This window comes from Misgurnus anguillicaudatus, chromosome 10 (assembly GCF_027580225.2).
Source record: "Misgurnus anguillicaudatus chromosome 10, ASM2758022v2, whole genome shotgun sequence".
NCBI classification, from domain to species: Eukaryota; Metazoa; Chordata; class Actinopteri; order Cypriniformes; family Cobitidae; genus Misgurnus; species Misgurnus anguillicaudatus.
The window spans coordinates 13,310,939-13,337,838 of record NC_073346.2 but is presented as its reverse complement, the minus strand read 5'-3'; the positions used below and the strand labels follow the sequence as shown (position 1 = coordinate 13,337,838).

Genomic DNA, 26,900 nt, shown 5'->3' with positions numbered 1-26,900 from the left:
AAGGTCGTGTCAAAGATTGAAATAAATGCGAAATTAGATTATGAGAATTTAGCCTGGATGTCAGGGTAGCACTACTAGTTACACCACACATGTACAAAACTGTTACTGCTTTTAGGGTGGCATGCCACAAAATCCAAACACCCCCCACACCCCCTGTGCCATCGTTTGAGGCAGTATTGCAAAAATCCACATCAAAAGTTTTAACAATACAAGCGTGCATGCAAGTTTTTGTGTTTGTTGTGTAAGAACGAGTCTGTCAGTTTTTTATGGCACAGTGGGCAGAGTCTGGATTCTGCCTTGAGGGTCGTGTGGGCACAGCTTGCCACCAACACACACACACACACACACACACACACACACACACACACACACACAGTCTGGACGCATGATTAAGGATGTCAGAGTGAAGTCTGTTGGTGGGGAGTTGGTCTCTGCCATCTGTGAGAATTTTATGCCACAGTGCATCACTATGCCAACCGCTTTCATTCCCTTCTGCATCACTCACACAAAACCGAAAGATCTTCACTTGATGAAATTCTCAGTGTAGTTTCATCTAGACATGTCTGCTGAAAGCCTATCAGACACAAGAGCGTGACATATATAGCGTGCAATCTTCCAAACCACCAATACAACAAAGCTTTCCACACAACCCAGTACACCACCACAAAACGACATTTCCTATTTATTGCATCTCCCACAAATATCCCATCATTCTTTTTGAAGAAGGTGCAGAGTCTTCATCTACGGCCGCTGTCCTAATGCACTTTCATGATTGAAAGATAAAACGCCTTGGCAAATATACAAAATTCATTGGCTGTGGAATTCAATCTATCTCTATGTCATTTTGTGGCTTCCATCAAATGAATGAGAGGTAAATTTCTCTCTTCAATTATGAATGTCTCACTCCTCTGGATTGATTATTTCTGACATGGCTGTTTTATTATTCATTACAAGAATGGGTTAACTACACATGAGAATGCGATCGAGTGCAGCAGATGTGTATAAACAGCCTATGTGTACTTATAAACAGATTTTGCTTTATTTTATACAATTTTATTTTATATAATTTTATTTTAATTCGGACCCTTGAATCTGATTGGATGAGATATGGAGATATGGTTCTTGATGAAAAGAAGGTTAATTGATAAACCGAAAGTGACAGCACCCTTTTTTTTAAATGAATATGTATTCTGGTGACCTATAAATGCTGATCTTTAAATCAATATTTCAGTTCAGCACTTCCAGATTGTTCTGTGAAATTCAGCTAAAGGTAAAGTATTGCTCAAGTAAAAAGTGTTTTGGTGGTCTTACAATGACACAGAGGCAGATTTACACTGGGGTGTGAAAAACGACATATTTTCGGACCAGGTAGTTGGTGAATTTGGCATGATTAGCTGACTAGTGAGTCCATAAATTTACATTTTATGCATTTGGCAGACGCTTTTATCCAAAGCCACTTACAGTGTTGTATAAACTATATGTTTTTTAACAGTATGTGTGCTCCCTGGGTTCAAACCCATTACTTTTTCACTGCTAATGCAAAACTCTACCACTAAGCTATACATAATATTTTAAATTGATCAGAAATATTAATTCTAAGTGATATGTGTGGGGTATTTATAGCCTTTTAATTCAGTAACTGGCATATTTAATTAATAGCTACATAACCTAAATCTGTATAAAACTATAAAATATTTATAGTCATCAAAAATAAACAAAGCCTTATTATACTGTAAGTAATGATGGGAACACTGGGCCACATTCACTAAGTGTGCGTATGCAGAAATTTGAGTGTGAAACGTGCATACCAGGGCTTTGACTGGGCAACTATTAGTAAAGACATTAAACCAAATATTTCTTACCTCCGACATGCAATATCTGTGTGGTACTGAGATCCCACATAAACTCTGTTTTTATTTTTTTAAGCAAGTCAATACACCGTTCGAATGACACAATGGCTGTTCATTCTTGATGACGTGATATGCTGTGTTGATATGTCTCTCGATGCGCTGAAAATTCTCCTCATTCACAAGTCTCGCCATTAAGTTCAGTGGAACAGATGAAGCATTATCAGACTTTTCTCTAGGCTTCGACGTTTTGTTTGTGGTAGTTTCTGGTCCTAATGAAAAAAGATCCAGACTTGTCTGCTATACAGGTACCTGGAAATTGACGGAGAACTGGTCGAAACATCGCATCGTTTCTTTCGTCGTGTTTTATTTAAGTAAATGTATGCTTCCGATATGCTAAAAAAAATCCAATTCTTTAATCTTTAATCATATTTTTATTTTTCTACATTTGCACACTTAATGGCGATATTCAGATATATTTCAATAAATATTGTCAATAAAGAGAAAACATTCCCTGAGGAGTTTCTACCTCAAATTCATATTTCCACTATCCACTGGGTGGCGATCTTACCCAACTTAAACACTGACGCATTCACTCAACACTAAAAACAGCGTGTTTTGATCAGGCTCTGAATCTGATCTCTTACAAAAGTTCTTCACATAAATGGAATTATCTCCACTTTTAGCTAAAGACTCTGAGAGGTGATAAGAGAACAAATGAAGGTAGGATGAAACCTTTTTTTGTTTGCTTGTTTGTTTGTTTGAAAGCGTGTGTCGATTGTCTGTTCTTTCATTTTATGTTTATTTAAAGAAGATAATTTTTCTGGAAGCCATTAAACTAAAACTGGGTGGCAACTTTTTTTTAAAGCGCTGACGGGGAAAGAGTTAAGCATGCGTACAAGCTTGTTTGATCCATTTCAACAGTTGCACGATATAAATGTTAATGTATAAATTAGATGAATGTTGATTTATGAAAATACACACTACAGTCTTTAATCATATTTTCATTGTTGTGTGTGTGTTGCTTGAGAACTGCTCTCTGTTGCAGCCACACTTGATTCTGAGGAACTACTTTGTTTGGCGGAAGAGTAATATTTGTACTAATATAATTACAACTTATTTGTGATTTATTTTATGAAATCCTGCTATGCATATGAAGTAACCGTTTTATAAAAGCAATAACCCCCGCGAAGCAGTGGGGTTACAGTGCATTTTATAACAGCTAAGGAGGTCTGATTCGTGTCGTGCCTAACAACGCCCCTTAGCTGTTATAAAATGCACTGGTAACCCACTGATTCTTGGGGCTTATTGTTTTATTATAGCATGTTAAAATTGCCACTTTGTAGGTGTGTGCAAAAATGTGCCGTTTTGGATTTGTCCTTTAAAATGCAAATGAGCTTATGAAATTTAAACACTGATCACAATGATGGTGGTTTGTTGCACTAAAACTCAATTGTGCTTTTCTCTGCACTAAATGGCAGTGCTGTGGTTGGAAAGTGCAGATTAAGGGGTGGTACTATTATAATAAGAGCTCCTTATGACATCATAAGGAGAGACAAATTTCAACGACCTATTTTTTCACATGCTTGTAGAGAATGGTTTACCAAAACTAAGTTACTGGGTTGATCTTTTTCACATTTTCTAGGTTGATAGAAGCACTGGGGACCCAATCATAGCACTTAAACATGGAAAAAGTCAGATTTTCATGCCATGGCTCCTTTAAATTAATAATACTATTTTATAATAATATTATTATGCTTCCTCCCTTTATTTTTAAATTTCTATGAAAGCGTATGTTTAATGCCTAAATGTAAACGTAATGTAAATGTAACACGGGTAGGCACTTGCGGTCCTGGAGTGCTGATGTCCTGCAGAGTTTAGCTCCAGCTCTAATCAAGCATACTTGAACAACTAAAATCTTTAAGAGTCACCTGAAAACTAAAGGTAGGCGAGGTTTTACCGGGGTTAGAGTTAAAATCTGCAGGACATCGGCACCCCAAGACCGATTTTGCCGACCCCTGATGTAATAAGTCCAAACGTCAAACGCTTGATCTTGGCCTCCTATCTGTTTTCATTTAGATGCAGATGCGCATCTCTGGTGAAGTCTGCTGAAGAATTTGAATGAATGACATTATAGGTGACTTTTTAAAATAAATAAATAAATAAAATATTAAAGGTTTTGGTTATCTTATTTCATATACAGTATTGTTCAAAATAATAGCAGTACAATGTGACTAACCAGAATAATCAAGGTTTTTAGTATATTTTTTATTGCTACGTGGCAAACAAGTTACCAGTAGGTTCAGTAGATTCTCAGAAAACAAACAAGACCCAGCATTCATAATATGCACGCTCTTAAGGCTGTGCAATTGGGCAATTAGTTGAAAGGGGTGTGTTCAAAAAAATAGCAGTGTCTACCTTTGACTGTACAAACTCAAAACTATTTTGTACAAAAAAAAAATTCTGGGATTTAGCAATCCTGTGAATCACTAAACTAATATTTAGTTGTATGACCACAGTTCTTCAAGTATTTTAACATATGCAAACTGATCCATGATCCCTGGTATGCAATAAATAGGCCCAACACCATAGTAGGAGAAACATGCCCATATCATGATGCTTGCACCTCCATGCTTCACTGTCTTCACTGTGTACTGTGGCTTGAATTCAGAGTTTGGGGGTCGTCTCACAAACTGCCTGTGGCCCTTGGACCCAAAAAGAACAATTTTACTCTCATCAGTCCACAAAATGTTCCTCCATTTCTCTTTAGGCCAGTTGATGTGTTCTTTGGCAAATTGTAGCCTCTTCTGCACATGCCTTTTTTTTAACAGAGGGACTTTGCGGGGGATTCTTGAAAATAGATTAGCTTCACACAGACGTCTTCTAACTGTCACAGTACTTACAGGTAACTCCAGACTGTCTTTGATCATCCTGGAGGTGATCATTGGCTGAGCCTTTGCCATTCTGGTTATTCTTCTATCCATTTTGATGGTTGTCTTCCGTTTTCTTCCACGTCTCTCTGGTTTTGCTCTCCATTTTAAGGCATTGGAGATCATTTTAGCTGAACAGCCTATCATTTTTTGCACCTCTTTATAGGTTTTCCCCTCTCCAATCAACTTTTTAATCAAAGTACGCTGTTCTTCTGAACAATGTCTTGAACGACCCATTTTCCTCAGCTTTCAAATGCATGTTCAACAAGTGTTGGCTTCATCCTTAAACAGGGGCCACCTGATTCACACCTGTTTCTTCACAAAATTGATGACCTCAGTGATTGAATGCCACACTGCTATTTTTTTGAACACACCCCTTTCAACTAATTCAACTAATTGCCCAATTGCACAGCCTTAAGAGCGTGCATATCATGAATGCTGGGTCTCATTTGTTTTCTGAGAATCTACTGAACCTACTGGTAACTTGTTTGCCACGTAGCAATAAAAAAATATACTAAAAACCTTGATTATTCTGGTTAGTCACATTGTACTGCTATTATTTTGAACAATACTGTTCTTATTTTTTACCAAAACTTGTTACGCCGGTGGACACACAGCACATCTGCCTTCCTCCACCGACAGCAAAACAGAAAAAAGACACAAAAAAAAGCAAAGCAAAACAGAATTTAACCAATAATGAATATGATAATTGATTTAATTTTTAGGTCGTTTGCTTCGGTGACATACTTTTCTAAAATTTCCTGTGGACAAGTGCTGCGTTTCGGAAAGCCCTTATATGGAGCCGGTTTAGGTGCGTATTATGTGAATTTTCAACCTTGAGCATGCGCTTCTCATCCAGAACACAGAACGAGTTTAAAACAAATTCATGTGTGTACGTACGTGTTGTGAATAAGGCAGAATTTTTTGTGAGCAGTTCAAATGTTCATATAAAAAGGAAAAACATACGCAATTAATAGTGAATGAGACCCACTGTTCTCTGTTAGCATATTAAGGGGAAACCTGTCACGGTCCTATTCTGTGTTTTCCTGGTCTTGTGATTTCTTAGTTCTGTGAACTCTTATGCTGGGTACACACCAAAAGGTTTTTTACATCTTATAAGATTTTCCAAAATTTGATAGACCACAAACATGAGGATAAAAAAATCCTAGATTTAACCGTTTTGCTCCTATAGTGTGTGTCATTAGTTCAGTTGTCCTTTGTCAGTCGTTGTTGGAGCTGTGTTGGTTCCTGTTTTTATTGTTTTCATTCTGTGGATTATTCTTTGTCACTTTATTATCTTGTTTCTGTTTTGCTTATCATGTTTTGTGTTTATTGTGTAACTGCGTGTGGATCCGCTGCCTCTGCCTGCCTGCTTACCATCACGTTACACAACCCAAATTTACAGTATGTTAAAAGAATGGTGAAACTACTGTATGGGAGAGAATAAAGCATTACCCTAATACACACAAACAGACTGACCAGTTGAATGAGGAGGTTGTTTAATTCTGTCAGTGGCTTGTGAATGAGCAGTAGTTCTTCTGCAGCCTCAGTGTCTTCATTACTGTCTGATCTCTACAGAGAAAGAGAGAGAGCGAGAGAGCGTTATTAGATCAAGAAGGGAAAAGACAAAAAGGAAGAATTCAGAGAAATGAAGAGAAGAAAATGAGGGCAGTCAGTCATTGGGGGAATGCTCAGAGAAGAGAACTTAAGACCCAACATAGCTAAGGACGATGCTCATGTAATCATCACAGGAAGTACAGTAGCTTGAAGCGGAGGTTATTTTTAACAGAGACTCTCTGAGGTGCCGGGGTCTCTGCACACTGCCCAGCTCTACTCTCGGTACAGAACAATGTGTACAGTTTGCTGTCTACCACGGCTGTCACAGAGAAATATAAATATAGACAACAACACCAATGGATAATACATACAGACTGGATTAGCTATCAGCCGTCAACTACAGCAGCACTGCAGCGAGTCTAAGGTTCAAAAGTTCATCGCGCCGTCTCTCGCCATCTTCGTCTGACTAATATTTTGGTGAATGTGAGCGTCTGGGATCCTCATGCAGATTGACAGCTCGGGGCAATGAGATTACGACGAGACTACGACTGCAGTGTTTTCATGATGAAATCTGTCTTCACTCCGTTCATATATTAATGATGGAGTTCAGGCTGACAGAGTGAGGGAGTGAAGAGGAAATGGTAGGGAATGCCATCATTCACCATTTACATTTACTATATAGAAAAAATAATGAAGGTGAAGGTGACTGAGGCTGTCAACACACACAATTCTGCCTTTTGTTCCACAGAAGAAAGAAAGTCATATGGGTTTGAAATAAGATCAGAGACAAGGATAACAGAGTTGTATTTTGTTTTTTAGGTAAGCTACGTAAAAACATAGTTCACCCAAAAATTCTAGCATTATTTACTTACCCTCATGTCGTGTGATCCTCCAATGTCTGTCTCTGTTCTTCAAAACTAAAATTTTGATAAAGTTTTGTTTTGGGTTTTCTGGTTACTATAGAAGTGGATGGTGACCACCTCTTCAAGCTTTAAAAGGGCTCAAATGTATTAAACAAATAACTACACTCGATTTGTAGAATATATTTAAATTGTCCTGATGCTGGATTTCCACCAACTCTGAAACGGCTGCGGATCCGCTGCGGAACGGCGGCGGAGTCAATCGGTTTCCATTCAAGTCAATGTGTGTATTTCCACTGACTGCGTTCCGAATCCGTCACAGCTCCGGCCAGCCGCAGCCCTCCGGAACATATACGCAGAACTTCTATTTTTGACGGATGCCGGACAGCTCCGCAGGGCGGAGCCATGACTATATCGCGTGATCATACCTGAATTCGCGAGATCTCATGTCATGATCTGGGCTGGTCCATCAAAGTGTCATGATTTAACGTCATAATGGGCGGAGACAGAACTAGATATCGCGCCATCATCACGTGAATTTGCGAGACCTCATGGGTCCTCGTCACTCCAGCACGCTGCCGCTCTGCAAAAAATTCGGAACTGGTGGGTATTGGCGGACGGCGGAGCCGTAAAGCAGCGGAGCCGATCTGCAGCCGCTCTGCAGTTGGTGGAAATCCAGCATGAAGGTGACAAAAGGTTTTTTTTACGAAGTCTTAACCCTGTGCCTCCGTCAGTGCACGCTTTCTGTGTCTGAACAGTTTTAAGATGTTTACCCCACTGAATACCAGCCTGGTTTTAGCTGGTTAAGCAGGCTGGTTTTCGAGTGGTTTTGGACACTTTTTAGCTGGTCAGGCTGAAAGACCAGCTTGCCTCACCAGCTAAAACCAGTTGACCCACAAGCTTGACCAGGCTGGAAGGCCAGCTTGACCAGCTTTGCCAAGCTGAAAGGACCATCTTAAACCAAAGATATTTAATATTTACAAGATGTGTGACTGGAAAGATCGCTCTAGTCCCGCCTCTCAGTAAAAAGAGCCAATCGTCAATCGGAATGCTCTGGGAGAGAGACATATGCGCAGAATTCTAACAAGATGTTCTAACAAGACATGGAGGTATTGCAAATATGGCAGTAAGTGACACAACTTTTTTAAAAGGAATTTGCTTAAACCAGCTACTTCCATCTTAAACCAAAGATATTTAAAATGTAAAAGATGCGTGACTGGAGTTGTCATAAACGGGGAAAGATCCCAACAGTCAGAATGGCCGTTCTAGTCCCCCCTCCCAGTAAAAAGAGCAAATCGTCAATCGGAATCCTTTGGGAGAGGGACTTTGCTTATGCACAGAATCAACATATATTTTTGTCTTGTTTTAACAAGACCTTGATGTGTTGCAAATATGGCGGCAGCGGAGTGATGCGACTTCCTTAAAAGGACTTTGCTTAAACCCGCTTCTTCCATCTTAAACCAGCTAAGCCCAGCCAACCAGCTTAGCCCCCTGGCCAAGCCTCCAGCCTGGTCAAGCTGGTTGTTCAGCTGGTCTTTCAGCCTGACTAGTTAAAAAGTGAAACAAAAAGCGAAAACAAGCCTGCTTAACCAGCTAAAACCAGGCTGCTACACATTATTTAAAAGTACCCTACTAAAAAGACCAGCAAAAACCAGCCTAAGCTGGTCCACAGCAAGAAAGTAGAGGAGTCAGGGCACTTAAGACCAAGTCCAGTAAAACGATTTAACACTTATGGGTCTTTTGAAGCTTGACGGATTCTCTGGATACTGGTCATATCCACTCCCAATAGTAGCCAGAAACTTTAAAACAAAACTTTTTAAGAAACTTGCATTGTGATTCTGAAGAACAAAGAATGATATCGAAAGTTCAAACAACATGAGGGTGAGTAAATAATTCATTTCTGGGTGAACTATTCCTTTAAAGGCAGGGTGCATGATCTCTGAAAGCTAATGTTGACATTTGAGATCACCTAAACAAACACACCCCTACCCCAACAGAATCTGGACCTTCTTTTGATAGACCCACCCCACACATACGCAACCCAGGCAATGATGTCAGTTAGTAGACAAGCCCCTTACTGCTGATCGGCTACAAGTGTGTTTTGGTAGTCGGCCCAACTCCCTTTCCCAGTGTTTTTCAAAAATCAAGCACCCTGCCTTTAAGGCTTCCCTTTGGTTTTAGGTAAATCCACCTTTTTGTAAGGAGTTGCTATGTAGAGTGTTTCAATTGCCATTTTTGAGTTTCTATGATGGCTCATGTCTATGTAGGCAGCTCACCATCTTTCAATGTCTACTGCGCATAGTAGACAAACTTTACACATGAAGCGTAAGACAGCAGAGCTGAAAAACAGTTCCCTCATCATTATCGACCAAATGGATCTGGACGGCATGGACACATCTTAATAAGCTTAGCATTTTTCTCTTTCTATCACTCTTTCTCTTGAAAAACTGAATTCCATTACACATCCCTTTCTGCATTGTCCGTGCATACATATGTATGAAAGGACACAGAGGGACAGACAAAGGGTTAGGACGGATAATGAGGCTTGAAGGGAGGAATTGACAGGAGAACGACTTCACCATGCTAGGTATCCAACTCTAAAGTGCTGTTTACCATGAGACTGCCAAAACATATGTGTAAAAATAGCAGCTGGAACTATTAGACGTCAAAGTTGGGTGCATATAATGCTGGAAATTGAACATGAATGTATGCGCGCACGCACGCGTTTGGCCACTCAACCACTATGACAAAGATGTCCACAGCGAGTAATTATGGGTAAAGGTGTGGTAGGATCCAGTGGAGATGGGACTGAGTGACTGGATGTATTCTGCTGGTATCTGCATAGCAGTTGTCATTGCATAACAATCTAATCATCAGTGAGGAGAGGATCCAGACATGAACCCCCTAACAGCATGCCTACGGCGACAGTAGCAGGCAAGCGCTCCCTGAGGACGGGGGGCGAGGGGGTGGGGGCCGAGAAAGAGAGAGGGAAATCAGGAGAACAGCTCAAGAAATGAGGGCGACAGAATGAGACATGTTTACAAACAAGAGTGTGGGAGAGAGAGAGAGAGATGGACATATATTGTATCCATAGTGTCACAGAAAGAGAGAATTAAGTGCATAGCATTAGAAATTTTAATATTGGTTTCTGTTTGTTTCTTTCCAGAACATACAGTACTGCCATCAGCACAGACTTCAGCAGGGCTATTTAGGGGATGGTTATGGGTTTAAGCTATATTGAAACATCTGACATAAAAAAATCTGATTAAACTACAGTAACTAGAGGCATGCAAATGGAAGTATATTGAATCAGGCAGTAAACATTAAAATAAACTCTTATAGAATTGCTATATTTGTCAATGTGAGTGACAGCAGAGTTTAATTAGCCAGACTTCTGACTATATCAGCATGAAGTTGAGTCTACTCTGCAGGATTTTCTGGCCAATAAAAATAAGGCCCCTTAGACGGGAACACTGTTGAGAAAGTTACTCTTACCAAGCTACTCAAATCAGGTCATTAAAACTGCAGTCAGGTTTTATAAGAGACATTATCTGCAATACAAGCTACAAAAATAGCCACTTGCATGGAAACTATTTAAAGCAGCAGATATTTTTAATTATATAAATGTCAGATGAAAATGTATTTGTATAATCAGTGCAGTTTCAAGCTGGCAAAAAACAATGAAGATATCAATGTGACGCCATTAAAAGCATTTCAACTAATACATTTACACCACATAAATGTAATGAAATTAGAAACACATACTTTATATGAATATTGGAATAAGGGCAGCATTTAACATATACTTAGAAATAGGAAACTATGTAAAAAGACACAAAACAAGGATTTCTGTGCAGGGCTTAAAGGAATAGTCTACCCTTTTGCCATATTAAACTATGTTATTACCTCAACTTAGACGAATTAATACATACCTATCTTTTTTTAATGCGTGCTCTGTACAGCGTGTTATGAATGTGTTGGCATTTGGCCTGGCACCATTCATTCCTATGGTACCAAACACTGAAGCCATCAAACACTTCTGTGTTTTCCCTATTTAAAGACTGTTACATGAGGAGTTATACTAGTAAGTATGGTGCCACAAAATACAACTTTTTTTGGTACCATAGGAATGAATGGGGCTGGGCTGAATGGTGACACATTCATAACACGCTGTACAGTGCACGCTTTGAAAAAAGATAGGCATGTATTAATTCATCTAGGTTGAGGTAAAACATAGGTTAATATGGCAAAAGAGTAGACTATTCCTTTAAAATCAATAGGTAATTTTTTAACACATATTATGTCATGTACTAGTGTTCATGTCTACTTAAGTTCAACAACACTATTGTTTATGCCTACCTGTGTCCCAACACTAGTGTTTATGCAAAAATAACCTGTGTCCTACACTTGTGTTTATGGGTACTTATGTCAAACACTAGTGTTTATACCTACTTATGTCCAACACTAGTGTTTATACCTACTTATTTCCAACACTAGTGTTTATACCTACTTATGTCCAACACTAGTGTTTATACCTACTTATTTCCAACACTAGTGTTTATACCTACTTATGTCCAACACTAGTGTTTATGCTTACTTATGTCCAACACTAGTGTTCATGCCTACTTATGTCCAACACTAGTGTTTATACCTACTTATGTCCAACACTAGTGTTCATGCCTACTTATGTCCAACACTAGTGTTTATACCTACTTATGTCCAACACTAGTGTTCATGCCTACTTATGTCCAACACTAGTGTTTATGCCTACTTATGTCCAACACTAGTGTTTATGCTTATGTCCAACACTAGTGTTCATGCCTACTTATATCCAACACTAATGTTCATGCCTACTTATGTCCAACACTAGTGTTTATGCCTACTTATGTCCAACACTAGTGTTTATGCTTACTTATGTCCAACACTAATGTTTATGCCTACTTATTTCCTACACTAGTGTTTATGCTTACTCATATCCAACACTAGTGTTTATGCCTACTTATTTCCTACACTAGTGTTTATGCTTACTTATGTCCAACACTAGTGTTTATGCCTACTTATTTTCTACACTAGTGTTTATGCCTACTTATATCCAACACTAATGTTTATACCTACTTATGTCCAACACTAGTGTTTATGCCTACTTATGTCCAACACTAGTGTTCATGCCTACTTATGTCCAACACTAGTGTTCATGCTTACTCATATCCAACACTAGTGTTTATACCTACTTATGTCCAACACTAGTGTTGATGCCTACTTATGTCCAACACTAGTGTTCATGCCTACTTATTTCCTACACTAGTGTTCATGCCTACTTATGTCCAACCATAGGGTTTATACTTACTTATGTCCAACACTAGTGTTTATGCCTACTTATGTCCAACACTAGTGTTTATACCTACTTATTTCCAACACTAGTGTTTATGCCTACTTGTGTCCAACACTAGTGTTTATACCTACTTATTTCCAACACTAGTGTTTATACCTACTTATGTCCAACACTAGTGTTCATGCCTACTTATGTCCAACACTAGTGTTCATTCCTACTTATGTCCAACAATAGTGTTCATGCCTACTTATTTCCTACACTAGTGTTCATGGCTACTTATGTCCAACACTAGTGTTTATACCTACTTATGTCCAACACTAGTGTTCATGCCTACTTATGTCCAACACTAGTGTTTATGCCTACTTATTTTCTACACTAGTGTTTATGCCTACTTATATCCAACACTAATGTTTATACCTACTTATGTCCAACACTAGTGTTTATGCCTACTTATGTCCAACACTAGTGTTCATGCCTACTTATGTCCAACACTAGTGTTCATGCTTACTCATATCCAACACTAGTGTTTATACCTACTTATGTCCAACACTAGTGTTGATGCCTACTTATGTCCAACACTAGTGTTCATGCCTACTTATTTCCTACACTAGTGTTCATGCCTACTTATGTCCAACCATAGGGTTTATACTTACTTATGTCCAACACTAGTGTTTATGCCTACTTATGTCCAACACTAGTGTTTATACCTACTTATTTCCAACACTAGTGTTTATGCCTACTTGTGTCCAACACTAGTGTTTATACCTACTTATTTCCAACACTAGTGTTTATACCTACTTATGTCCAACACTAGTGTTCATGCCTACTTATGTCCAACACTAGTGTTCATTCCTACTTATGTCCAACAATAGTGTTCATGCCTACTTATTTCCTACACTAGTGTTCATGGCTACTTATGTCCAACCATAGGGTTTATACTTACTTGTGTCCAACACTAGTGTTTATACCTACTTATTTCCAACACTAGTGTTTATACCTACTTATGTCCAACACTAGTGTTCATGCCTACTTATGTCCAACACTAGTGTTCATTCCTACTTATGTCCAACAATAGTGTTCATGCCTACTTATTTCCTACACTAGTGTTCATGGCTACTTATGTCCAACCATAGGGTTTATACTTACTTATGTCCAACACTAGTGTTCATGCCTACTTATTTCCTACACTAGTGTTCATGGCTACTTATGTCCAACCATAGGGTTTATACCCACTTATGTCCAACCATAGGGTTTATACTTACTTATGTCCAACACTAGTGTTTATGCCTACTTATGTCCAACACTAGTGTTTATACCTACTTATTTCCAACACTAGTGTTTATGCCTACTTATGTCCAACACTAGTGTTTATACCTACTTATTTCCAACACTAGTGTTTATACCTACTTATGTCCAACAATAGTGTTCATGCCTACTTATTTCCTACACTAGTGTTCATGGCTACTTATGTCCAACCATAGGGTTTATACTTACTTATGTCCAACACTAGTGTTTATACCTACTTATGTCCAACAATAGTGTTTATGCCTACTTATATCCAACAGTAGTGTTCATGCCTTCTTATATCCAACAGTAGTGTTCATGCCTTCTTATGTCCTGCACTAGTAATCATGCTTACTTATATCTTACACTAGTGTTCATGCCTTCTTATGTCCAACTTTAGTGTTTATGCATACTTGTGTCCTGCACTAGTATTTATGCATACTTATGTCCAACACTAGTGTTCATGCCTACTTTTACATTTTGTATCTTTAAAGTTGTATACAAATATGTAATATACAGTATTTTCTTATGCACATCTGTAATTCTTTTACTTACATCTTATCTATATTACTTACATTTTTAATTTTATGTATTTCTTTGTCTTGTGTCATGTACCTGTATATACTAAGAGTAAATTCCTAGCATTTGTGTTTGCACTTGGCAAATAAATTGATTCTAATTCAGCTGTAAAATACAAGCAGTGTAGCATGATAAAAATTCTACATTTTTGGAAAAGTAGTCTGTTACTAAGCAGAGTTTCTCAACCTTGGGGTCTCGAACCCATGCAGAGTCACACAGGATTTGTATGAATCTAATTTATGGTATACTTTTTATAGCATAACATTTGTAGCCACAGGCTAGAGCTATAAAATATATACATCTTGTATAATACCTAAAAGAAATGAATGTAGGTGAATTGCCATGTGATTGCAGGGACATTGCAGAGATTTCTCTCCTATGGATCCCTGGAGAAAGTTCAGTTTGACCCAATGCGCAGAAGTGTCGTTTGAGTGCTTCAAAACTGCCGGTATCATTTGCTGGCACTTATTTGTGTGAAGCAAAATTCAATGCTTGTGTTATTTCCGGGCCACATAACAATCCACGCTGGATATAACAGCGATGAGACGTGCACTTTCAGTTATTACGCCAGACTTTGACAAGCTGCACAAGCTCGTTCTTCTCATTAGACCGTGAGAGTGCAAATGAGCCGCCTGAATTATTTGTATAGTTCTTGTTACAGAGTCAATAACAATAGCATTGACTAAACCCTCAAATGTTTTGTAATAATTGGTAGTTATGAAATTACGCCTGTAAAAATCCTGAAATAGCAGCTTGTGAGTGGAGTTGAAGTACTAAAAATGATCAGTCTGTTTATGAATGCAGCATTGTACATAGAGGACAGGAAATGGCTACTTCAAAAAATATGTAATTTATTTAAAAGACAAGGACATATGTTAAATCAAACATTATTATGACAACAAAGCAAAATGTACAGTCGCGTTCAAGGATTAATATAAGTGTTTCCGAATAACTCTGAATATCTTTCAAAGAATAAAAGGTCCAGGCTTTCATCATTGTTCTGCATCAGGCAATCACTAAAGGGTCTATAGCCCCGCTGTCTAAGGCTAAGAATACTTTACAGCTCAATACGTTCATTTAAGAAGAGCGTATTCATAAGTTTTCAAGAAACAGAACTACAGAGCGAGAAAGTATATAGAGAGAGAGAAGGAAAGAAAAACACAGGCAGGAATATAGAAAGAGAAGGAGAGTGAGTGTTACCTGCAGGGCCAGTCGGACTACAGATGAGAGATGTTTGAGCAGGCAGTGGATGATGTCCAGCAGACATAAGAGCAGAGCAGAGCAACTCTTCAGCCCCGAGTGCTGCTCTTTCTCCAGGTATAAGCCCGAGACTTCCACAAAGACATTACACACCAGCTCAATTATACCTGAGAAGAGACACAAATACACAGTTCAATCACTTTCCTATACATCCATACTGTCCATGTGATGGACACATTCACACTACACAAAACAACCTCCCTGTCACGCATTCAACTCCACTCCAGTACATACAGTACTAACCATCAGGTATGTCATAAATATTACAATGATTGTCAAGTCTCAAGTTTAATTTATGAAAAATACACTTAAATCAGGTTGTGAGTTATAACCTTACATTAGGGGTGTAACGGTACCCAAAAATCACGGTTCGGTACGAACCCCGGTTTTGAGGCCACGGTTCGGTTCATTTTCGGTACAGTAAGGGAAAAATGCAAACATTAAACTGCAGGTTGTTTATTACTATAAACTTTTTTTACAATTTGTTTATACTTTTTTAAACACTTTTTATTAAAATATAATATATAAAATGAAAAAATTATAAATAAAATACTACTGCAAAGTTCTTTTTTACATTATTTTATAACAGTAGGTAACTCTTTTCTTAACCTTCTCTTAAACTTTTTCTACTTAAACCTTGCACTAAACTAACAAATTCAATTCCTGAATACATTTATGAACTATTAGCCTACATTTTGCCACCAAATATTTTATGTTTTGATTTATTTTGGATTGCTTAACTCACAGTATTGAATTGGCTATGTACCATCTCTGTATAAAATAATATTACTGCTCTATGTGTAACTGCATAGCAAGCAACATGATGATATACTTATTATACACTCATTTTGAGATTAGTGAGCTGCATACATAGCCATCTTTGATCTTTTGCACGTTTCTCCTAAGCTTTGCTTGTGTCGTCAATGTAAGCTGTAACGAACCCCACCGCAGCTGAGTGCCGGCTGAGTAAACCCGGGTTACAGCTCTTCTTTGTCCCGACCAGCTGATCGCATTGTGACAATGATATGAATGACGTGAGGTGCAGATGAAAAATCTGATCACGCATTCCTTTTTTTCTCGCTGTCACAGAAAGCGCGTCTCATGATTGCGTAGCAACGAAAGACGCGCAACCTCTCACGCACTTTTGAAAGAACAAAACAACACGTTGACACGCGTTTAACACACGCTTTTAGACACGACAAGTAAACGTTTACATCAATAATCAAACAAATATACAACTAAGTAATTAAAAATCTTTTTGCGGGCGAGTTATGTTATATGTTTGACAGAAGACTTGCACTGAACGCAGAGACTTTCGCCACTTAATATGTTCGTGTGGAAACACACGTATTATGTTCCACACAGGCGCACACAAAAGATTGCATTCGGACTTTCGGTGCACGTGTGCACCGTGCCGAAAGCCCTGAACCGAAACGGTCCGGTACGAATACACGTACCGTTACACCCCTACCTTACATTACAATGTGCTGTTTATTGGACCATCAAATTTAAATAAAAAAATATAACATTAAGTTAAAATATTAGAAAGACCATTTATTATTTGGAAAGATAACACAGATCATTTATTATTTGGAAATAACATGCACAATGTGTATTAAATTTTTCATACACTGTAAAAATTCCTTGTTGCACTTAAATTTCTAAGTTTAATCAACTTGAAATAACAATTATTTTTTTAAATAGTGAGGAGTTAAAATAACTTTAAATTTTTTATAATTTATATTAATTTTTGTGGGGCACAAACTAGTTAAAGGAATAAGTAAGTATGGTGCCACAAAATAAAACTTTTTTTTGGTACCATAGGAATGAGTGGGTCTAGGCTAAATGCTAACACATTCACAACGCGCTGTACAGTGCACGCATTGAAAAAAGATAGGTATGTATTAATTCGTCTAGGTTGAGGTAATAACATAGTTTAATATGGCAAAAGGGTAACCTATTCCTTTAAGTAGTACTAGTAAAGTTACCAGTGTAAAAGTATAGTGTTGGTGTATTCCACAGGTTTTCCAAGTTAGATGTTTTTTGGGATTAGTGATGTCAGCACTTTTTGCCTGGCAGAAAGGGCAATTAAGCTAAAGTTTTTGGCATTGTTTGGAGTTATTTTACTGTAAAAAGTACAAGTTGGATCAACTTAAAAATTACTTCAGTTGGTAATGCCTAAAAATGTTTTTAACCTAAATTTTCTCACTTTAACCCCTTCACACCAGATTTTTCCGGTGTTTAATCAGTGTGCCTTATTTTGATTGGTTGATCAGCATTTTATTGGTTTTATTGGAACATGTGATGGCCTTTCCAGTGGACGCAGGGTCTGAAGGGGTTGAGTGAAAAATTGAAGTTAAAAATGTTTAAATATTTTAGGCATTACCAATTGAAGTAATTTTTGTTTACTTACAACTCTTACCAACTTTTACTTTTTACAGTGTACACAAAGTTACCAGAATGAAGTTTATTTGCAGAATTCTAATAAAGTGCATACAAATGAGACTAAAAGACTTATTTGAGTCCAAGCCACATGATTAAGGTCCAAATTAACCCAGTGGAAACATTCAGTGCCACTTGTAAAGACCAGAAGTAGAGGAATGTGAAGAATTACTCTCATCCATCTGTATAACTTCAGTGATGCAAAGAAATAAAATCAGAAAAACACTTTTTACTCAACACCACTCTGAGTCATAGATAAAAGACAAAAAAATATTTTCTCCAATTCATTCAGGTATGGAGAATGTATGAATAACCTTGAGTGTCTGTGTTAAACATACTGTGTGCTGTTGCAGAGTCTTTACACCATATTTCAAAGCCCAGTTGGTAAAAACTATAGTCTTCAATCACAGAGAAGCTTTGCCTTTACTATCTTCACTATATAAGCTTTGCTATTTGTTCACCGGTGTTGGGTGTAATGCATTACTAACATAGGCGGAGCTTGCGGGTTGAGCCGGGGCCCCTATTGGCTAATAGGATTTTTATAAAATTCTTATAACCTAAATTAATTCTCATTTTAAAGTCCTTCCAGAAAAATGCAAAAAAAAAAATATATTTTTGCGGTCAAAAATCCTTGATCTTGCAGCAAGTTTTCTTAAAAAAAAATGTGATGGAATATGCAGGATATTTATGCATTTTTATGCCATGAAATTGCAGGACTTGCAAACATTGCGGGAACTTGCAAAAACTGTTTGTAGCTTTTGCAGCTTTTCAATCATATTCACGTCACATAATTACATCACTTCATAACATTCCCATGGCAACAGGGGACATGGCTGCACTTGTGTGAAGTAAATGCAAAATTTTTCAATTTTCTACTAAGATATATATGACTTTTGCTACGAAAATGCAGGGGTTATGAAATCATGCAAGCCCCACATATTTTCGCACAAAAATCTGCAATTTATGGTGCGAAAGTGTGGCGTATTTGAAAAATGCCACCCCCACATAAATATGTGGACTTTGGCTGATTATGTGTTGAATCATGCGATCGCATAATCGCGTTTTTCTGGAAGGACTGATTTTAAAACATTACTTTGCATGAACTTTGAACAATTCTTAATCTGTTAATAATATGTGTATTTATTAAAATGTGGTGCTCAGTAACGTCACTTCAGTGTTTCCACTACATGCATTTTGTCGTGGCGGGCGCAGCAGAAAACACATCATGTTTTTTAATGATTAAAAAAACACAATGTTGTTGCAAGCTCATCACGATGCTGTTCACCGGCGCGTATACAGGGGCGCTGTGTACGCATGTTGTCATCCCGTTTATAGGTGCATATTACTAACGCTCTTTTAATAACAAAATTGCCCCTTTAGACCAGGTTTTAGTTGGTCAATAGTGTAGTCTATTAAAGTGCCTTAACAATGCACCTGAACACACCTCGTTGTCAGACCAGCACAGCCATGGGCACAAATGCATTTGCTATTTAAACAACGTGGCGCTGGACGTGAAAATGATAAAGCGACAGGCTAAAACTAGCAAAAAAACACTTGCTTCACGCATTTCGCCAGGTATATGATGGGGCTAGGAATCGATTTATGAATTTTCTATATTGATAATTTTTTATAAAACTGAAGGTCAATTCACATCCAAGAATCTAACTTTTTTTTAATCCAAACCTAGTAATTAAATAATTTTTTCAAGAAAGAGTTATGCTGTAGAAATGACATGCAGGCATGAGTGTATAAGGGCTATCATGGAAGTGGCACCGGTGACAGTTCTGGCTCACTTGGTGCCCAAGGCAAGGTGGCGTATGACCAGACTCATGTGGAATCTGAAAACATGGGTGGAAGTCTGTGCATACACTGAAAGAACTTTCTTTCTTACTTAGTATTTTGTCTTGTTGTCAGTACAAATATCAAAAAATTCTTAAATTCTTAAAGATGCATTTTCTTAATGAGCAACATGACCTAAGAAAATAAGTGTAGTTTAACAAAAATCTAATTTAAGTACATTTGTGCTTAAAACAAGCAAAAAATAAATAAACAAATACAAAATCTGATCCGCCAATGGGTAAAAAAGTATTTTGATTTTTTTTCTGAATTTAGTGTTTATGAAAAAAGTTAACTTTTTTCAAGATTTTTTCTTACCCCATTGGCAATATTCTTTGCTTCTTTCAAACACAAATTCACTGCAAAAAATGATTTTCAAAAAAAAAAAAATTCTTAGTATTTTTGTCTTGTTTTCAGTAAAACAAAAATTTAGATAATAAATGTTTTCTTGATGAACAAAACGACCCAAGAAAATAAGTCTAGTTTTTAGACCAAAAATATCAACTTTAAGTGATTTTGTGCATAAAACAATTAAGCAAAACAATCTGCCAATGGAGTAAACAAAAAAACCTTGAACATTTTTCTTGAACAAAAAATTCAAGAAAAATTCAAGAAAAATTAGCTTACCACATTGGCAGATTTTTTTTGCTTGTTTTATGCACAAAATCACTTAAATTTGATATTTTTATTTTCTTGGGTCATTTTACTCATCAAGAAAAAGTTATTTTTACTGAAAACAAGACCAAAATACTAAGACATTTTTTTCTTGAAAATCATTTTTTTTTTGCAGTGTATGTAGTCAAAGAATATAATTTTTTTTTTTACATGTACCCTATTTCTCAATGGTAAATTGTAGAGCAGTGATATGCTTAAAGCTCCATGCTTGACAAATGAACAAGAAAACAGTCTACAAATTGTCTCCCTTTGTGTTCTGCAGAAGATAGAAAATCACAGGTCTGAAATATGAGGATGGGTAAATGATGACAATTTTTATTAGTTTTCGTGCACTTCTGTAAAACTGTCTAGCAGTCCCAGTGGTAATAATCATGAGGAGTTTAGTTAGACCTGAGGCTATCTCACTGTTTATCTGAGATTAGCGCTGCAGTTATTTGAGGTGAAGGACCCGTGTGTGTAATTCACCGCTTGACAAATTATGCGAGATGAATACAGCAACAATGCTATAAACATTACAAATCCACCGCTGAAGCAACGAACACAGGCAAGGCTGTCACCTCTAATGCAGGAGAAATACTGATGAAACCAGAACTGCAGTCTGAAAACTTCACAATTTAGATGAATTATCATAAATGCACACAGTGCAAATATTACTTCTGTATTTGTATGTAAATGTAGTGAAGTCAAAGCGGAGCTGTCTAAAACACAGAGAACTTCTTGCCAGAACCTGAATATTAATGCTTATAGCTGTACAGTTCAATTTATGTAATGCACTTTCTTTTACCACCAAATTTGTTGATGTTACTTCCAGTCAAATGAGTCATGCAAATAGGACTTCAGGTTATGGATGCTTTTCCACCTCCACGAGCAGAGCAAAAACAAATAAGTCAGCAGTTCAGGGTTTATGAGAAAGGACTTTCTCTCCCTCGTATACTGCAGCAGGCAAGTGGCTGTATCAGGATATATGCCTAAATCATGCCTCAATATATTTATGTGTTAAACTACCAACACCTGATCTCTTATTAAAGACCACCTATTATGCAAAACCTACTTTAACAAGGTGTTTGAACATGAATGTGTGTGTGCAATGTATGAACATAATCACCATACAATGAAAAACATCCACCATCCCCTTCTTTTCTTAATCCCCAACCAAAGCAGTCTCATTAAACATCCTGTTTTTGATTATCTTGTTAATGTGACATCACACTGATAAACCCCCGCCCACAGCCACTGACTGACAGTCCCGCATTACCATAGTTTGCGCCACATCTCAATAGTTAGAGTATTGTCTCAGACTGTATTCACAAAATCAGATCTATTTGAACTGAAAGCGTGCACGGTCACCATTGATAGGGGAGTGAGAAGCTCATTTACATTTAAAGGTACACACACGAAAGACCTTTATGAGATACCACTTGAAGGCGAAGGTTGCCCTCTAAAAACAATACTCCATCTGAGACACTTTCTTTTAGCTAAAATCTTAAGCAGAAACACACGTATCCTTCACGTTGGAGGTAATCCAGAATTTCGTCGAGGTCAGCGCAAAATCCAAGATGGTGGAGCAAACAAGCGAAATGTTAATTATACATAAACCTATATTTTATTCAGTAACAAAAACATTGGTAAAATTGTTTGGCGCTAAAGTAATTCACTGTTTCTAAAGCTTATAGAGGAAGATGAGTGGATAAAGAAAGATAAAAGATGGATAGAGGTGAAGGCAAGAGGGCAAATGAAGCAAGTAGACCCTTGGTGTGAAGCAACTTCTTGTAACTTTTAGATATGTTCTCTCCAACATTTATAAGTACAGTTTTCAAAAGTTTGACAGTAGTTTAGCTGTTTTCAAAATTGCTTGCCAAACTCATAATTTTAAAAAGCATCCTCAACACTGCACAGAGCTCATATGCAAAAGCCGCTTATCGCCACGTCCGTCAAAAATTAGAAAATGATACTGATCGAATGCTCTCGGCATGTATTATACAGTCTAAAAATCTTTTACTATGATCTACCAATTTTTTTTGGTGAAACATTTTTACACTTAAAAATATTGAGTAAATCTAATAGCTAGTAGATTTTAATAATTACTTTTATTTCCTATCACACATATGTATAATTAAGTAAATGTAATCAAAAACATTAAAGCAAAGTAACAGAAGTTCTAAGTGAACTCTACAAAAAATGTAGTAAATATAATAAAAAATGTCACTTAGATGTAGCTGAAAATTTTGTGAATATTATTATAACTTATCGGTCACACTTTATTTTACGGTATCACTGTTACAGTGTAATTATACATTTAAGTACTAAGTAATAATCATTAATAACATGTACTTACTATAGGGTTGGGGTTAGGATTAGGGTTTGGTTTAGGGTTAGTTGCATGTAATTATGCATAATTAACTGTTATTACAATAATAATTACATGTATTATGTGTAACAAAGACACCGTAAAATAAAGTGTTACCAACTTATCTTATAACCGTATAATGCTTTTCTATGACGCTAAATCCTACAGTTGTTCGAGTTCCGGTCGCAGTGCAACTGATACTCAACTATCATTGGCTCATCTGCGTTCAAGGGGTGGGGCTAAGCGATAGGTCAATTGGATGAATGAAGGCGCGCATTCGTCAGATTTCAATTGTCAAGCTGAAAGAGTTTTTTAGCCAGTTAAAGGAGGTTTACCAAAATATATTAGGACACTGACCGAATTTCTGAGCCTGTTACTTTTATTTAGAAAGGACAGTGAAGAGTGACTGTAGACTTTTTTAGAAGTGGAGATTTTTGCATGTAGTTAAGGGGTTTTGCAGCAAAAGGCATGCAGTCAAATTAAATATCAAGAAATGACTAAAGTGTCATTTGTGAAAATGAGTCATTAACATTCACATTAAAGGGACACTCCACTTTTTTTCTAAATATGCTAATTTTCCAGCTCCCCTAGAGTTTAACATTAGATTTTTACCGTTTTGGAATCCATTCAGCTGATCTCCGGGTCTGGCGGTACCACTTTTAGCATAGTTTAGCACAATCCATTGAGTCTGATTAGACCATTAGCATCAGGCTAAAAATAACCAAGGTTTTGATATTTTTCCTATTTAAAACTTGACTCATCTGTAGTTACATCGTGTACTAAGACCGACGGAAAATTAAAAGTTGCGAAGGGGCCTTAAAATAGTCCCTTTGGTAACCTTCAATAGCAGGGGACTATTTTCGGGCACTGCGTAATATCATTGCGCCTCCTGCGGCCATGTTACGGCAGCAAAGTCCTTGATAATTACGCCAAAATTAGACTATAGTTCCTAGCCATATCGGCTAACGGTCTAATCAGATTCAATGGGTTGTGCTAAGCTATGCTAAAAGTGGAGACCTGGAGATCAGCTGAATGGATTCCAAAACTGTAAAAATCAAATGTTTAACTCTAGGGGAGCTGGAAAATGAGCATATTAAAAAAAGGAGAGTGTACCTTTAAAGTGAAATTACTGAACATAAACATAAGAGCCTGATAAAAATGCTCATACCAGAAAACATGTCAGACACACTCTCTGTATGTTTCCTTGTTCTGTTTGTTTCTTACTTTGCCAAATCTCTCCAATTATAAACCTCATCTCGCTTTCTCCTTCCTTCATTCAATCAGCACTCACCCCCTTTTCTTTCATTTCCTCACATTCTCTCTTTCTCCACCCCTCTCTCACCCATTCTTCTCTCTCTTTCTCATGTTTGCGTCCTGCTCTCGTGTTCTGTTCCTTGCACCAAAAAGAACCAATTATAACGTTTTTCCCATCCGGAGTGAAGCAGGGGCTGGCATTAGCAAGATAGCGCTAATTGTCAGAGTTATATTTAGTGCTGGGTCAGAGTTTTCTGAAAGGAAGAGAGCTGATAAGACGCGTAATGATGGCGGATGTGTGTGGCGGCCTGCAGCTGACCCGGTGCTGTATAAAACAGGTGTGGAGGTGATGTTTGTTGTGTCTGATCTCAGCCCGAAGCACCTGTGTGAGGGGTTGTTGTTATATGGGGAAGCGTTCGTCGCACAGATGTCCTGGAAAACAAGCCATTACAGGCCTGTACTTATCTGGAAGAGCTGGGATGTATGCATGTGTGATAGCGGTGCATACGGTCAAGCCTTGTTTCAGCATACATACAAGAAGTGGCTTTTAAAACCCTTGTGCTTACCGTATGTGCAATACTCAAATTCTTGGAAGAGATACACTGCAAAAAATGACTTTCTACTTAGTATTTTTGTCTTGTTTTCAGTAAAAATATCAAAAAATTCTTGAATTAAGATGTATTTTAAGATGTATTTTAAGATGTAAAATAAGTAATTTTAAGACCAAAAATACTACATTTTTGCAAATTTGCATTAAACAATTAAAACAAGCAAAAAAAAAAAATGCCAATGGAACAAGAAAAATGTTCTTGAAGTAAGTGTTTATAAAAAAAGTAAACTTATTTCAAGAAAAATTTTCTTAATCTATTGGCAGAATTTTTTGCTTGTTTTAAGCACAAATTTGCATAAATGTAGTATTTTTGGTATGTGTATATATATATATATATATATATATATATATATATATATATATATATATATATATATATATATATATATATATATATATATCACAAAGCTTGTGGCTGCAATTCCACTTTTTAATGACAATATCCTGGCTGGACTACTGTTGTCAGTGATATAAGTATTTGAAATGAAAATGATTTCTTAATGTCTAGTGACATATCAGGGCCATTTTATGATTAATCGATATAAATTTCTTTCAAACTGTTCCTTTAAAAATAACATATAATATAATATAATAGTTAACTTAACTCAAACTATTTAAGTAAACCGGTTGCATTAGACCAATTAAGTTTTAAAACACATACATTTAATTACTGTGAACTTGAGTAATGTGGAATTAAGCACTTATATTTAAGTAGTGTTAACTTAAATATAAGTGCATAACTGCATATGATTCAATTTGTTTAGGTTCACAGTACTCAAATGTATGTGTTTTAAAACTAATGCAATCGGTTTATTGGAAGGGTTTGAGTTGAGTTAACTTTTAGGTTTTAAAGTGTATGTACAGTCACTGATTCTGCGGGACCGTGACAGCTATTTTTGTAAATTAACTCTCGCGATTTTAACCAGGTTTTGGTTGGGGGTGGCTTGGGTAATTTTGTCCAGGCTTATTGTCTAAGGTACACTTCAAAAAATGATTTTTAAGAAAAACATTTCTTAGTATTTTTGTCTTGTTTTCAAAAAAATCAAAAAATTCTTAAATGAAGCTGCTTTTTCTTGATGAGCAAAACGACCCAAGAAAATAAATCTAGTTTTTAGACCAAAAATATAAAATTTTATTGATTTTGTGAATAAAACAAGCAAAAAAATCTGCAAATGGGGTAAGCAAAAAAATCTTGAAAATTTTTCTTAAACACTAAATTAAAAAAACACAAAAATTTCTCATTGGCAGATTTTTTATGCTTGTTTTATGCACAAAATCACTTAAATTTGATATTTTTGGTCTAAAAACTAGACTTATTTTCTTGGGTCGTTTTGCTCATCATCTTAATTTAAGAATTTTTAGATATTTTTACTAAAAACAAGACAAGAAATACTAAGAATTGTTTTTTTTTTTTAAATAATTATTGGCAGTGTAACCTATCGCTAGGCTAACTATGATTAGCAATGTGGATTATTTTAAGAGACCATTAAAAGGATGGCACACACATCTATCGCTGTATGTTTGTTTAATAGTTAAGCTAAACAATATTGAAGGTTGGCGACTTTTCACCTATAAAACAGAAACTTGCTGATTTGTACTAGATAAAACCAACACACCTTGCTATGAAGTTTGCACTGCAAACACAAGCATTATTTATGATCATCTCCGTCCAGTCTGTACGCCATATTGCATTCAACCACGACTGTCTTCTTGATTTCTGTGAAGGAATGTCTGCCGGGATCCGGTAAAACTTTATTTTTGAACCAAAAGTGCTGTTCCTTCTATTCTGGCAGCCAAAAACCATAAACTTTTAGCGCGCCTGCTATGGGTTCCTATTTATTTTTTGCCTCCAGCTATAGCGGTGATGTCACAGTGACGCAGGCGATTAAGGGGTCTATAGAGTAGTATTACATCCTTCATAAATCCAAAAAGTCTTTAGTTTTATCAGATTTATAAAAGACAGATCAGCTGTACCGCTTCTTTCTGAATAAACCCGAGCTCCTGGAGGTGTACCGCGGGCTTAGCGAGTCTTGATCAAGAAACACGCATAAAACATTATCCCACTATCTCTGGATAACTTATGATTC

At 36.9% G+C, this 26,900-nt stretch overlaps 1 protein-coding gene across 6 annotated transcripts in view; it reads right to left on the bottom strand.

Annotated features, from left to right (window-relative positions):
• Positions 1–26,900, bottom strand: part of ulk4 (unc-51 like kinase 4) — a 213,579-nt gene that overhangs the window by 45,546 nt on the left and 141,133 nt on the right. For 5 of the 6 annotated variants that reach the window (XM_073871895.1, XM_073871899.1, XM_073871894.1 and 2 more), the window contains 2 exons: positions 15,590–15,756; positions 6,257–6,349 (listed from right to left, as the gene is read on the bottom strand). In XM_073871895.1, the coding sequence (XP_073727996.1) occupies positions 6,257–6,349; positions 15,590–15,756 (260 nt within the window). The remainder of the gene's footprint in view (positions 1–6,256; positions 6,350–15,589; positions 15,757–26,900) is intronic. The other variant, XM_073871898.1, reaches the window with a different exon arrangement.